At 38.9% G+C, this 16,100-nt stretch overlaps 1 protein-coding gene across 4 annotated transcripts in view; it reads right to left on the reverse strand.

The window, feature by feature from the left end:
- The window catches only part of dync2h1 (dynein cytoplasmic 2 heavy chain 1), an 85,041-nt gene that overhangs the window by 27,877 nt on the left and 41,064 nt on the right, over positions 1-16,100 (reverse strand). For all 4 annotated transcript variants that reach the window (XM_061827017.1, XM_061827018.1, XM_061827015.1 and 1 more), the window contains exons 66-79: positions 14,897-15,038; positions 13,474-13,583; positions 12,596-12,694; positions 12,109-12,232; positions 10,699-10,862; positions 10,433-10,552; positions 9,141-9,275; positions 7,490-7,633; positions 6,489-6,578; positions 5,414-5,479; positions 5,249-5,299; positions 5,094-5,147; positions 4,716-4,847; positions 2,303-2,375 (exon numbers count right to left, since the gene is read on the reverse strand). In XM_061827017.1, coding sequence (XP_061683001.1) covers positions 2,303-2,375; positions 4,716-4,847; positions 5,094-5,147; positions 5,249-5,299; positions 5,414-5,479; positions 6,489-6,578; positions 7,490-7,633; positions 9,141-9,275; positions 10,433-10,552; positions 10,699-10,862; positions 12,109-12,232; positions 12,596-12,694; positions 13,474-13,583; positions 14,897-15,038 — 1,504 coding nt within the window. The remainder of the gene's footprint in view (positions 1-2,302; positions 2,376-4,715; positions 4,848-5,093; positions 5,148-5,248; positions 5,300-5,413; positions 5,480-6,488; positions 6,579-7,489; positions 7,634-9,140; positions 9,276-10,432; positions 10,553-10,698; positions 10,863-12,108; positions 12,233-12,595; positions 12,695-13,473; positions 13,584-14,896; positions 15,039-16,100) is intronic.

Raw genomic sequence — 16,100 nt, forward strand, 5'->3', positions numbered from 1 at the left:
TAGTGGTAGTTCACTTCCCAGAATACAAGGCAAGGGAGGATGGTTCACATTGAACTAAAGAAGAAGGGGAGCGACACAATGATCAAGGATCAGCGCTGACACAATGATGGAGAATGGGGAAAAAGGTCGAGGAAAAACTGCTTGACAAGAGACGGTGAGGGATATTAAGGAGCCTGATTTATTATACATACTAGGAGAAATGCAGCAAGTACAGAAGCCAGCCTTGTACCGATACATACTGTAAAGCTTTGTCAGCACCCTGTGGTTGAGGCCGATGTCACTGCGCATTCATACAGCACAAGCGGTGTGTCTGTGTTGCGTTTGTCACGCCGCATGAGGCTCTAATCTTGTTGTAATTTATTGAAGCAACAGATATTAGTTAAAAGAGGCCCACATAGTGCGATCCCGGAACATTTTCAGAATTTCATCCCAGTTCTCACACGCGCACACTCGTCTGAGAAAATGCCAGCGGATACCTTTGGTTTCCGCTGCCAAATGCAATGTGCTACACCTTTCCAACCACCCACACACACACACACACACAGACACTCGAGGTCCCTGGTAGAAAACATTACAGATCAACCTTTAGCTGAATCACCATGGCAACATAAAGAAAAATGTCATGTGACCATGCACATGCCTTTTGGTGCGTGTCAACAAAGAACAGGGGCATTTCCGGAGCATGCAAGTGCACAACCGCGCGTACCGCCACGTATGACATTAGCAGGAAATCAGTATTCTCGCTGCAAACCAGCATTCAGGCAGCAAATTACAATATTCACCGTGATTTTATTAGAAAGGGCACCAAGAAAAAGGCACAATGTTTCGAACATAACTTAGTGAATGAAAAAGTGTGATCATTTATCACCCTGATAAAATTTTGCATGTGTGTGAAATGGCCATTCAACACTCCATCCTATATATAATACTTCACAATTCTGAGACTAATGTGGTCACCACCCATTCAATATGCGCCCACGTGCTGACATTTAAAAAATATATTTCTGGTCATACAACATTATTTGAGTATACAGTAATAGGTGTCTAGTCACATGTACATTCAAGTTCAGAAATAAGATGACTCAGAGAGACATTATAAAAAAAAAATAAAAAAAAAAAATCAATGGCTGTGGTAAGCGAGGGATGGCTGCGTGCAAGCAGTGTCTAGCTCTAGACCGAAAGGATTGGGCAAGATTAGTTGTAAAAGGATTACAGACAATGCCTCATTTGCATACTGATTTACTGCCAAAGACGCAAATATGCACAGTGTTTCTTTACCATGCACCTGTTTTGTTATCAGTCCATCTGCCTCCTGCTTGGATATGAAGTCATACGCCACAAATTCTGACTGCAGCGTCACTGGCAACATTATGTAAAACTGCAGAACCTGTGTAATAAGCTCCAGTACAAGAGCTGCGTCAAACATCCGGACTTCCAAATACAATGCTCAATTTTGAGAGCAGTACTGATGTACTGCAATATTTTTTTTTCTGTGGTGGTAAAAGTTTGGCCATCTTATACAATACAATACTTTTTGTACGACAACAATCACAAATGTATTTTGTTACAGGGTCTAACAGTAAAGCAACATAAAAATTTACATAACAATATAGATTTCATCACACATAGAAAAAAATTCAGCTAAAGCGTCGTAAGTGTTGAACAGACTTTCACAAGAGACACGAACAATTGAGGGAAATTGAGCATTGCGTCCTCAAACAGAAGTGTGCATGTACAAAAATAAAATTGGCAAAAAATTTATACCACCAAAAAGATGGTGAAATTGACCAATGGAAGAACGAAAATAACAGAGAGAAGCTCAAGCCACTTCTGTTTTTTTCTGGATCCTTTGCTGCAGATGTTGAATGACATTTAAGGCACGGTTTTTATATATTGGAAGCAAAGTAGTCCTAATACTCTGCTTTAGCCTGATTCTGTCTGGCTTTGTCTTCTCCCTTCAATCCACCTTTTCTCCCTCGGCAGGGGGCTTCTTTTATTAATAGCAATACATGAACTATGTATATTATCACTGTGGGGAAACTGATATTAATAATGCACTTCCTGACTTCATGAATGTTGCAGAGTTAACTGACAAACAATTTGTTGGCGTCGTTGTGGTTGCTCGACCCCCCAAGCTCCCCGTAATGCATTACTATAACTGTGAGACCGATACTCATATGAGGTCATTCATTTTTTTCCCCAAGAGAAAGGGCTTTGGTAGATTTGTGGTGATACTGACCATGGTAGGGTAAAGCCAAATTACAGGACCCATAAAATAAGAAATAAAAATTAAAGCACTTACCCAGTGACTGGGAGGCAAATGCCGTCATGGCACTCTGCAGACGATCTGGTCTGATTGCCTGGACCAATAACAGCTGGAGGGATGAGAGGAGCGAAAACAGATGAGAAGATACACAAATAATTTGGTTGCCAACCTGTTCAAAAATATTTTATCATTAAAACCATGGAAAGTGACTTTTTGGGGGGTTTAATTGCATGTTCATTTGAAGTGATGCACTGTTGGTGGTCATGTTGCGTGTGATCTACTAAAGATTGTGATCTTTTTCTCAGATCCCCAAAAAGTATGAGGCAAAATATGTGTTCGCGTTACAAATTGCAATCACTGTTGGCAACAGCTGTAAAAGTGCAGTAGGGTGCCATATTTTAAAGTGGGTTTGGAAGTTCACTTTGCACTTTTCACCATGGAATGAAAATGTGGTAGACCTCCGCAAAGACAAAAATCAACCCATTCGTGGACATCATGATTTTCACATATTATATCCTTCCTTCAGTATATCAAAATATAAAAAAGTGTTTTAATCTGAAGCCGTAATTTGGTATCAGGAGAGAATAACTCATCGGTCAAAGTTAGCGCGGAGTTATTTCCCTTTCCTTCCTGACCCAACATGGCTGCCTCAAGTACACATGGAGCGTTTTCCGAGAAGAAAGGGAGAAAGGTCAGTATGCAACCAAGTTTGTCTTCAAAATGCTAATCCATCAGTATTATTAATGAGTAAGCGTCATTCTAGGATAATAATTAATTAATAAACATATCTCGAGTATGTAACACTTCGCAGAACTGATAACATACCCGTCCCAGTTTTGGGACGTCGCCCGCGAGAGGGTACATCTTTTTTGCCATTTGTTTTATGCTAGCTACTGAGAAAACCCAAGCACCCTCTCGCGGAGATTATAAATTAGTAAAGTTATCATATAACTTAACCGGAAACGAAAAAGAAGTGTTATCTCCTAGATTGCGGCCTGTTAGGAGACTTTTATCTCAATAAGGCAAACAATTGCCACCCTGCCCATGAATGGGTTAAGTTTGAAGTGATGGAATTGGAAGAGTAAGTGGAAGAGCCGAAAAAACATTACTGGGTGACAGAAAAAAAATTGGTCCTTCTCATATTTTGGGGAAAGCCAGCAACCATATACTGTACTGAAAAAGAGATTTTGTTTGATTAGACTAATCCGAAGTGCATTTCAGTTGAATATACGGATCATCCAGTATGATGTGTTTAAAACGCAGGACACCACACTCCGAAATTGACCTGAGGGATGTCAGAACCAGTTGTCACAGTGGACTGAAATGTCCCAGATACACGGAAATGCAGAGTTAAAAGTTTTGTCAATGTTGATATGGCATAACTTTCTCGTGACTGGCTTCAAGTCAGCCATTAAATCATTCAAACGCTCAACAATTTCACTGGTGACTAGATCTCAGAACATTTTGGTTGTGAGTGAGACATGAAAACTGCTTCTTCGCTGGTGTATTGCTTGTGCTGATCCTTATATTGGATAATCACATTCAGGTGACCCTCCATTTGACAACCACAAACTCCCACTTAGAGTAATCCTCTACAAGGGATTCATGTATATCGGCTCCATTATGCACCCATTCAATTTCGAATGTCAAATGGAACCAGAGAGCACAACAAAGAGCGAGACCCCATCATGGATGTGAGCCTTGTCAGGCCCAGCCGTACTGCAGATAATGCTATCTAGTCACATCGATCCATCCACTTTCTACCTCTTAATCCGTTCGGGGTCATAGGTGAACTCGAGCCTATCCCAGCTGAACTGAGTTCGAGGCAAGGTGCACAATGACCCGGTCACCACTCAATCACGGAATTTAGTAACATGGGCTATTATTTATTTTTACATCATTTAACATCGCACAGCATCAGAAAGTAGCACAATGTAATATATATATACATACACATACACACACACACACACACACACACACACACACACACAGGTATACCCCAGGGAAATAGGAAGTGATGAATTACTAATTAAATGTTCCTACATACTCTGGTAAACTTTGTAAACTACTGTAGAAATGACAGAAATGCTTCAATTATATTAATTTCCTGGGAATTGTTAAGGGTGCCAATCATAGTGGAACAGGTGATTTAATGAAAAATAATTATTTTTTTAGTCGGTGATTTTTATTTTTTTTCTTACAATTCATTTGAGTTGAAGGTTACATTTTCCTAAAATTTTCAGTGTGACAGTATTCTTCTGCAATCAACACTGAATTTATTTTAAGGCTGTTAACACATCTTAACCGGGGGTGCCAATAATTATGGAGGGCACTGTATAGATATATAAATAAATGTAGTGTATCGACCTGATTGCTTCGGCTAATACAGATAAATTGTTCCACGGGCAATATGAACTTATAATATTGTGTCTGATTTAAATCTGACCTGCTGGAAGGGAGTAATTTTCTTGGCAACTGACGATGGAATTTCTTGTTCGCAGTGCGAGCTCCGTGCGAAGGACAGCCAAAGGTCTGAGTCACTCAAACACAGCGACTGATAGAGGGCCGTGAATGTAGCCTGAGAAGGAGAGACAGCAGATGTCAACTAAGGCCACAGAAAAGTTGGAGACACAGTTACAACGAATTTTATTTTACAGTACTTGGAAGAGAAAACCAAAAATTAGGTACACCTAATGACACATATTACTTACATACATTAGACATTTTTGGACGTACGTTGTAAAGGATATACGTCACATACACGTATGAAAGATAATGTCGTCTAAAGCTACTTTTTTTTTTTTTTTTTTTTTGGACCGTCTACCTTGTAAACCGCCAATGACCTGTGTCTCTCCTGATCGATCCAAGCCGGGAACTCCTGACACGGGGAAAAATATAGGATGGAGGGAACAATGATTCTAAAGAAAAAGGTTGCGCGTGGAGTGGTTAACTTATACAAAAACGGAAAAAAAATCATACCTCTTGTTTGAACATTTCACTGACAATGGAGCCAATGAAGACCTCCCATTCCTAGAGTAAAATTAATATTGTAGCTGACATTTGGTGAATAGGTTTTGTTCAAAGCCTCTTATTTACAAGCGTACTGAGGATTTACTGAAAACACACACTAATAGGCATACTCACATTTTCCTGGAAGAGTTCAGGGTATATCCCCTTGGCAAAGTGTATCGCAAACATTAACTGGTCAGCCTGAAAAATGGGAGACAAGAAGAAGAATCATCTTTATTGTCATGAACATGCATGCATGCACACAAAATCTATACATAAAGGATACGCAACACAATGAAGATGATGTGCAATATCATACTGTGGGTGTTATGGCGGAATTATTTTGAATGTAGTAAATAAAAAAAAAAAACTGCCATGGTCCACTGAGAATGACAGTATTAACACTCACATTGCACAATAATGTTAAAATGTACACCGGGGGTTTCCAAAAGAGCCAGGGATCAAACCAGCAATATTCTAATTACTAGACTGCCACTTAACCACGAGTACGAGCTACTTTAAACAATGTGCTTTATGCAAACATTATCATATACATGACATTTTACATTATTACATATATACAACCAACATATAAAGATGCAGTTTCTTCATTATCTCAACTGCACTAGCTAGCACAGCATCTAACTATAACATACAATATTTGATACAGCTAGCAGTTCACTGAGTGGAATCACTTGCATTGAAGATATCTATTTTCTTAGCCGCTTATCCTTACGAGGGTCACGGGAGGATGGACCATAGACGGGGAAAATTTGTCATCGCGAAGATTTGAAGTCTCTTCAGTTTTGAAGCTTTGTGGTTTTTATAGACAACTTGCAGAACCGTTTCCAAGTTTTGACAAGATCCTTTTGTTGTTTTAGTGGCATGTGTGTTTGTAAAGTTGCGAGACGTTAGTCAGCAGAGGACTAATAAGGAACTGCTTGTCTTTTCCTGATTCTCCGTTAACAGAAATGAATGTCGAACATGAATAGAAATTACATAAAAAATTCACTATATGTGCTATGGAATGGAAATAGCGTGATAGAAATAGGCTTGACTACTCTGTTGAATGGGAATCCGAATTAAACTACTTTACACTTATTGGATTGGTTCAGCATCTGTCGGGAAAAAAAAAACATTGCTCCTTTCCCCTGTTTAATGAAATGTTGTCGGTGCATTGGGTACGATATTAATAATAATAATGTAATACCTTGAAAAGTGAGCGGCAAACATACTCATACACCATACTCTTCAAACTTGCTTCCAATGAAGCGATCCTGGCTTCAGTATCCTCGGCTTCCTGCAGTGTACAGAAATGCACGTGCATAGGATGAGAGATGAAAAAGAAGGCTAGGCGTGCTAAAATCAATTGAAATAATTTACTTGCTCGGGAAGTTGTTCTTGATGTTTGGGAACTGATTAAAAAAAAAAGTGAAAGTTGATAGAAACTAATTGGTCTTTAATGGTAAGGTTTTATTAACAACTCCTAATTCTACAGAGACAGTAAACATTTACAGACTTTATTTGATTATTTGACCTTAAGATAACAAAAAAAATTGTTTATTCTCACCCAGAAATCAAAATATTACATTAAAAAAGGGATAAAAATGTTACTATGGAAATGAGGTTGGAATTGGCCTTCTGAAATGTAACCAATATTTAAACCCATATTTTAGAGAGTCAAACACTGGAAAAAAAAATATATATATACAGTCGTTTCTTAATTGAAAATATCTTTCATTGTTTCCTAAGTAATATTCTAATTTCTTGAAATAGTGAATTTGGGTTTGCATTAACGATAAGATATATCATCTTCCTGTTCATTGAATATGTATAATGTCTGAGTTTCACGATTTGAATTGAAATAAATGAATTTATTTTATTTTTTTGCAGTTTTCTATTGCAACACCTTTATATGTACTCTAAATATACCTCTGGAAAAAAACTAAGAGACCGGTGCAAAAATGTTTATCTGCTTTTGTTATTAAAGGTGATATGGTTGAGTAAAATAAACATTTTCTTTTTATTTTCTAAACTACTGAAAAAGTGGCTCCCGAATTACAAATACAAATATTGCCATAAAGAACATTTAGTTGCAGAAAAAGGAAAAGTGTATTTTGTATGTGCGCGTGCATGTGCGTGCGCGTCACCACACATGTGCCTGCATTAAAATGTTATTTCGAAGCGAAGAGATGTGAAGGATTGGGTCACCTTCTCGGCCTGAAGAGCCCTTTGGAAGAGGCGGAGAAATGAAGCGAGGCTGAAACGGTACATGTTGTCGATCTTCGACAGGTCCGTGATGACAAAATACATCTTGCTGGCACTCTTTGCAAGAGGCAAGTAGGCATCCCGCTCCTGGAATCCAAAGAAGAAACGGTATAGTGATACATAAGGGGAAAATATTTTGCTCAAGATAAAGGGAGACCGTGAAAACGAATAGAGTGACAGCAAGTGCATTGTGAGACAAGAAATGTGGGTTAAAAAAACAGGGATACAAAAAAAAATGTGCTAAATAGACCTATAGTGTTAGTAGGAAAGTGCTTTCTCGTTGATGACAGTGTAATTAACAACTTGCACTTAGAAGTTTGAAATGCCAACAATAAATATTACTGTTAATATTACTGAGTTGGTTAATATAACTGTGTTGACATGAGTGAGTTAGTTCATATAGCCAAGTTGATATTGCTGTTCTACTAAAGCACAGGTGTCAAACTCACGGCCAGGGGGCCAGATCTGGCCCCTGCATGATTTTATGTGGCCCACGGAGGCAAATCATGTATCAACTTCCATGATTTTGTTGTTCAAATCTGTACCAAAATTTCTAATTTTTGTCATGTCATAAATGATAACATTGAGCTATTACAAGCATTTTTGTGTTATCCAACAACAATAGTTGGAAAAAACACTTACCCTTGATTTCTGATTCCAAAGCTAGTTCATAAATTTCATGTATAAATACGATGAGGCGGTTTAAGATGCTTATCATTTCAAAGCCGTAACGACCCTCCGAGGGAAACCGCAAGTACAATGTGCCCAGCGACAATGAAAGAAATGAGTTTGACAACCCTGGACTAAAGCAAGCCAAAGTATGAATGTGAATGTCATCATGTGGCGAACACTCATCCCCACCAGTCTCACGTTACTCAACCTTATTAAATTTGTGAAAATGCCCACAGTAACAGACGGTAGTGAGGGATCAGATTACATCCAAACAACTATGACAACGGCTTCACATTTACTATAGATTGTGATTATTTTCCATGTTTTTATCAAGCGCAAAAACAATTTCAATTGCATACAGTAACTACCACTTGTGTTACGCACTTCCTTGATAAAAGAGCCTTTCACATACAATTTATACAGTACACAAATACGCCATTAAAGCAGACATAAATTCTGATATCAATCAGATTCTGGAGTGTGTGGCTGAGAAAAAGGGTGAGCCCTGGAGACATGATATCTAACTAACTTGGGGAAAATGTGCAGGTGATGGCAGGATCGAGATGCTCCTCAAGAAAAGCTCAAGATTGTTCCTTGTTTTATTACTACTGTAGCCCAAAGGCCAGGCTTAATGAGGCAAGAAAATAGTGTTTAAGAATCAGAGAGAGAGCTTGCACGCTTGAGAAGAAGTCCAGGGAGCAAACAATTGGCCCCATTTCTGAGAAACGTCTCAGGGCGTGAGGCTTGCAACTACTGCCGTACGTAATCCGCATACGTAGTGTCTGGAAAATCTTCAAGGTCTACTTTTGAGCAAGGTTCCAGCCAAGTACTGAGACACGGGGGAGGATACGTCAGGTTAACTGCCTGGCCTTGATGGTGGGGCTGATAAGGGAGGATGAGATTTTATACGGTGTGTAAATACCTGGTCCAGAGACGCTTGCAGACGGTGTGATTCCAGTAGCGACTCCTGGATGAGAGCACTGCTTGCCTTGGCCTGGTTCAGACTGTCTATCAGCTCTCGGTTCTCCAAAATATTGCCCTGCGACGTAGCCAGCGTCTGACGTGTGGGAGGAAAGACAGCGACAAGATTCGTTCTGGCGAGTGCTGCCATCCTGTAGCAGTCTCATGTGCGGCATTAACAGATTTATCGAACCATCCCCTAATCCTATTTTCTAAAAGTGACCGAAAATAAAATGCATTCACCAAAAACATTCAGATGAAGTAAATGGAAAAGCAGTGAAGTGTGGAAATCTTAAGGTAACCATAATAAATCTCAACAACGTTTTGTTGTACCGCTGATGGCCCGGTGTGTATGAATTTGGGTTTCCATAGCAACCCTGTGCATAAATGTATTTGATGTTGAATGCATTAATGTGAGCCCAACTTTGACAGTCACAAACTATTTGTCATTGCATCCTTATATTCTCATTAGCAAACTTGCAGGGAGGTAATTCAACTTTTCTTTCAGCACTAGTGACTGCTGGTCCATCAAAAAAAAAAAATTACTACAAACTGGGCAATACCGCAATACTAAATTATTTCCTCTGACTGAGTTAGCGATTGATTACCGATTCATTAAATCATGTCCAATTACAATCTAATCATGTATTATCAGTTTTATTCTCACAATTATAGAAATGCATTCTCTTGAAAAGCAAACACGAACTAGTCTTGCTGAGAGGAAAAACACATCCAAATGTACAAGCAACAACTAAAAGACTCTTTAAAAGGACAGAAGCTCAAGAGAGCACAAACTTATCGACACGCTAACAATAGCAGACAGAACTCTCTCCAAAAGTGAAAATGTTTGGTTTTTTTATTCTCAATTGATTATGCGCTTGGATTCCATTTCTGTGGCTTCTTGTTTATGCGGCAAAGTGTTTCAGTTGGGCCTGAATTGCAGCCTCGTTTTTGCCGCCGCCAAGTAGAAAATTAGTTATGCCTTCACATTTTAACGCGAGACAAACAGCTTAAAAGAAAGTCCAAACTTATTACCGTCTCTTTAATTGGGACACCGAAACAACGCGCATTTGGAGTTTCTGGCTGTTTGGGGAAAGGGACTAATAAGGATTCAGAGTGAAATATGAGGTCCAGTCACAATCCACGTCTGTTTAGTTAAGAGATAAATGTAGAGGTGATGCCCGAGTAAATCAAATAAAGCACCATACGACGTAGGTTAACAAGCATTGTTTTTCTTTGTTAAAGGTCTACTACCTCCAACAGTGACTCTTCTAACAGCGCGAGCTGGATCTTCTTGTCTTCCTCTTGTTGAAGTAGCCTCGTTTTCTCAGTCTCTAATTCTGGTTTCTCGTGTTGTATGGTCAGGGCCAGAAGCTTTCCACAAACGCACAAATAAACAAATAAAAACATACACGACTCACGACACAGGTGCAGCAATATAAAGTGCTTGGATTGATAAAAGTACAGTAGACTTTGATGACGACCTGGTACTGGGGAAAAAGACAACAAAAATAGCTCACCTGTCCTTGCAGGCCTGCCCTCGTGGTGGTAAAGTTGACTTCGGTAACCACAGAAACAGCATCGGGAGGGATGAAGGGGGCGGGATTGCGTGTTGCCAGGAAGAGCCGGAAGTCCTCGTTGTAATCAATAACCTTGTCGCCAATCTGTACAACGTATCTCGGGCCTGGGTGCGCCGTGCATCCAAAAGGGTGATATCAGAAATTAAAAAAAAAAAAAAAAAAAAAAACAGAAAATGGTTGTTCTTAAAAGTAAATCACAAGCTTGACCTTTACATTATTTATTTATTTATTTTAAAATCAGCCAAAGTACTAGATTTAAAGACTTTCTAATGGCTTCAATGCAGCATGAGCTTTTTTCTTTGCACTTTCTTCCTCCCATGGTCAACACCCCATTGTCTAGTGATTTATGAAATTGCATTTGGGGGTGGGGCTTACACGCCTGCGCAGATAATTTACATCATACCTGCCACCACACTAGGTTTCGCCATCTATGACTTGGTAGCTAGGCTAGGCCAGATTTCTGAGATCTGGACTACACACATGTGCTTCATGACAAAACAAAAAGAGAAGTAGAGCAGCAGTGTTAGCACAAATTGGAATTAGTCAAAAGTGTTATTAATGAAGGCTTCTAACATCGGGCACATATTCAAATACTCGCCAAAATTGTCTTCATGGGGTATTTGTGCTGGCAATGTGTCAATGTGGACCAAATGCACAAATCAGAACATTAATAGACAAGTTTAATATGGCAGGTTAATGATGAAGTGATGAGTAAACGCAAAAAAAAAATTCTGGGTGTAGTACAGTGTCTTGTGCCTGACATAACTGGACCACCTAAAAGGGATTAATTTCATGTGGAGTGTTGCAATTGTAATTGTTTTTTGTATTTTGACCAAATTATGTCACAGACATTTTAGTAAGATACTGGGAACAGTTTTAATTTGTAATGAAAGAACATAATCTTTCTTCTAAACCCGTCAATGTGGTCCTCGAGAACGGGGAGAACAAGTAAATGCCGCAAAAAAAAGGTGGGAGTTGGCATTTGAACCCAGAATCTCTGTCTGGGTGGGGGCGGAACTGCTACCCACATGCTTCAGTATGCCACAAATCACCGTTCCTAAATTTTACGCTTGATCGTTTTTCCAACTAAAATGAACTATGTCTGAAAAAGTATGGGTGCGATACAAAACTGTAAAAATTAAGTTGAGAAAAAAATGAACGAGACGTGCATTTAAAAAGGCAATTGAAGATTAGCCGGAATGATTTTGTTCCAAATGTGTTCATGAATATGATGTGTATTACAGTATTTTCAATGGAAACTGTGATGGATGTGAGATAAATAATAGAGAGAAACAATATTACCTAACAACCTTAAAACAATAACCTAACGTGTTTTTTGCGCAAGTGTACCTTGTGCGATGAGATCCCTTCTCAACAATGGGTACAGCACAGGTTCCACTCCATCCATTTCTTGAATGATGAGAGTTTTTCCAAATCTGACTGCCAGTTCCAGGGCTGTCATGAAGTTATTGTCCTTTTTGGACAAATAAATGTGCGACCATTAGGAATTTCAATGAGATAGTAAAAAAGTATTGTCAAACAACATAACAACTGAAGTACTTGAGCTACTATATGTTAAATAGAACTATAATTTAACCAAATGCATCTGCTTTGATTAAAAAATGATGACGTGAGGTAAAACTGCTATGTACATCTCTAATCATATTGGTGTAAATATTGCACATGACAAAGTTGTTGCTTACCACCATACATTAGTCATTGTAGCTGTATTTACTAGATTACTGCTCAAGTACGATGTGTGCACTACCGTGCAGTTTAATAACAATGTTATGATACAGTAACATGATAGTTAATGATGTAAGATATATGTATTTACCTGTTGGTTGATAACCTCAAGTCGGTTCTGTTTGAGATGTGTGCAGAGCCACTCTGTGGCTCGGGAGGAAGGGTCGATGAGAAAGGGACAAGCAACACTCTAAGAAATGAAAAAAATAAAATGAAAAAAAAAATGGTTTAGTTATTCTAGGATGTCTTGTACTCTACAGGGGGGGGTTGAATTACTTAACTAGGAAATGAGGTTTACGTGCACACAAGTGAAAACACCAGCTCTCTCGCTGTGTTGCTATGCTTACTCGTCCACATCAATCTTGTATAGGGGTACGAATCCCACCTAGGCTCTGTACTTTTTATAGTTCCCTGTCTTACTAGTGTCAGCGCAAATATAATTATCCTGAATGTGTACAGGCTGAATCCATGTACTTACGTACCATTTATGCTTGCAGTTATTTTGTTGTGACTATTAACATACACTTTACCGGCTGTTTCTTGCAGGTATTCAAAAAGTAAACAAATTGAGTTAATAGGTTTTTATCTAGTATTTTCGGTGAGAGGCTCAGAATGTGACATAACGCGTATGGCATAAGCACAGTCAAAACAAGCACACTAGGGCTACGATGGCGCAACTCCTTACCCGTAATTTAAGTTCATTGATCTATAAGACAGAAATGGAGAAACAAAACACATGCACAGATGTAATATGTTTGCATGAATGATAACAGACTCAATGCAGTTGTTCGATACTTGGAGCTTGGAAGAAAAGGGTTGAGAAGGAGTGATGGAATGATGAAGGGAGGGGCAAGACAACGTAATACCATAAAACTGGATTCTGGTATCTGTAGTATAATTTATGATTTTATAGCTAATTAATATGAATGAGATTAGCAATAAGGTCTAGAATAACAATTAGTTCCCGACCTGTAATATGACAATAGCGTTCTCCATGGAGAGATCATCGGAGGGCAGACCTTGACTCTTCCAAATCAACTGCTCACTCTCCAAGGAAAGGAATGACCTGAAGTCAAACTCTATTCAAATGTACCCAAAAATGAGAACACTAATGAGTTATTTTGTATAATGAGGAAACATTCATAACTTATTCTGCATACTGGCGTGATTTCCAAACAGAAATGTGTAAAGCGAGTTCAGGTGCAATAATGATTTGATGAATAAACAACTAATCGTTAATCAAAATAATTACATTAATAATTCAAATAAACACCTATTTTAATGATTAATTGCTGGAGCCTTTCCCAGCTATCTTCGGGCAGAGGCTGAGCTACAACCTGAACTGGTCGCCAGACAATCGCAGGCCACATAGAAACAACAAGTCGCACTCACAATCACACCTAGAGTCAATTTAGAGTCTCAAATTAATGCATCTGAATTCTCAGATTGCAATATCTTATTTCTCTCGTCCTCCAAGAAAGCAGAATTTCTCTTTGTGTTCAATCAAAATAAAACATTTTAAAACATCTTTTGGGGCGGCACGGTGGAGCAACTGGTTAGTGTTGGGCTCACAGTTCTGAGAACTGGGGTTCAAATCCTGGCCCCGCCTTTGTGGAGTCCGGTACTTCGGTTTCCTCCCACAATCCAAAAACATGCATTGATTGGAGACTCTAAATTGCCCATAGATATGATTGTGAATGCGACTGTTGTCTGTCTCCATGTGCCCTGCGATTGACCGGCAACCAGTTCAGGGTGTGCCCCGCCTCCTGCTTGATGATAGCTAGAATAGGCTGCAGCACTCCCACAACCCTCTTGAGGATAAGCAGCTGGGAAAATGGATGGTAAACATGTTTTCATCTTCAAAAACAATTAATACCCATCCATCCATCCATTTTCCAAGCCACTTTTTGTTTTGAAGAATTTGACCCAAGGGTAGCATATACTGGGTGAACAGGAGGGGTCCAAGAACTGACCCTTGAGGAATCCCATAAGTCATTGCCAATGGTTACAAAATAGCTCCTTTCCTCATGGTAGGACCTAAACCATTTAAGGACCGTTCCATTTACTCCTGCCCTCGTTTCCAACCTGTTCAGCAGTATATGCTCTAACAGATCAAAACCCGCACCGAGATCCAACATGACCAAAATTGACAGCTTTCCTGAGTATTCAACCTTATATCATTTAGCACTTTGATAAGAGCAGATTCTGTACCGTGGTGAGTTCAGAAACCTGATTGAATTTTGTCAAAAACTCCATTTAGGGTCAAGAAATTGCCGAGTTGATAAAAATACGGACTAAAGTTTAGAAACTGCTTAATTGATTTAACAATCAACTGCTAGCCAGTGTGTGAGACCATGTGAGTGTACGTGCAAGTGTTTGAATGATCTTTTACTTTGCAATCCCGACTGAGCCATCCAAGTTTCCAGACAAAGTCTACGACGATCTTCGGGAGCTGCAGACAAATATGTGATGAACGCTGCAGCAAGCATGGCCCTCACGGGGAGCGTATCCAACTCGTTCTGTATCTCCAACATCTGAAGGACAGAAAGACAAAAAAATGGGAGAAATCAGGGATGGAGCCATGACTTAGGTAGGTCAATAACAAAATTGCTCTCCTTTTCAACACTCTATACTCTCTTAATTTCTTATGGTAATCTCAGTTTGGAGCCAATTTTACTAAAATACCAATTTTTCATAATGTGGCTGTGGAACTTTCCGCAATCTACATATTTATATTTATATATATATATATATATATATATATATATTATATATATATATATGGGCCTTGGTGATGTTCCACTGTAATTAAACTGTATTACTATATTATGAAGGAAACCAAAGTCACCATGTACAGTGTTAAAACTAGACTTTACACCAATTGATCATTCTGATCGGTACCGGTCAATATTTAGCATTTTATGCTAATTGCCTGATCAGTTATGTATTAATTCGGCAATCCGATCAATGAAAACACATTTACTCCACGTTGCTATTGTGCACACTACATGCGAATCCAAAAGCTACCACATTTTCCGCACTATAAGGCGCACCGCATTATAAGACGCACCTTCAATGCATCGCCTATATTAAAACTTTTTTCATATATAAGGCACACCGCATTAAAAGGCGCATAGAATAGATGCTGGGGTTACGTTATGCATCCATTAGATGGAGCTGCACTAAAGGATCAATATTGATTTACATATAAGGCACACCACATTATAAGGCGCACCATCGGCTTTTGAGAAAATGAAAGGCTTTTAGGTGCGCCTTATAGTGCGGAAAATACGATAGTTTAATTTTAGTCTGGTCACATGTGGTTTGAGGTAGTACTGTAAATGTCTGAAGTTAAAAACAGTTCAAATAAATCAATAAAATCAAAATAAAATGGTTTGTCTTAAATATGTGTTGCGCCTATACTAGATGGTTAATCTGGGTGCGTGAACAAGAACTGCAATTCCTATATAGAGGATACATCAATGTGTGGTATAGACATGAGCAGCAATGTACACGGTTGAGTATTATGGGCCGTGTATTAAATGAGAGACATTTTTCAATAGTGTAGCAGAATAATTAGTTGAATAATGTATACA

This window comes from Syngnathoides biaculeatus, chromosome 8 (genome assembly GCF_019802595.1).
Source record: "Syngnathoides biaculeatus isolate LvHL_M chromosome 8, ASM1980259v1, whole genome shotgun sequence".
In the NCBI taxonomy this organism is placed as follows: Eukaryota; Metazoa; Chordata; class Actinopteri; order Syngnathiformes; family Syngnathidae; genus Syngnathoides; species Syngnathoides biaculeatus.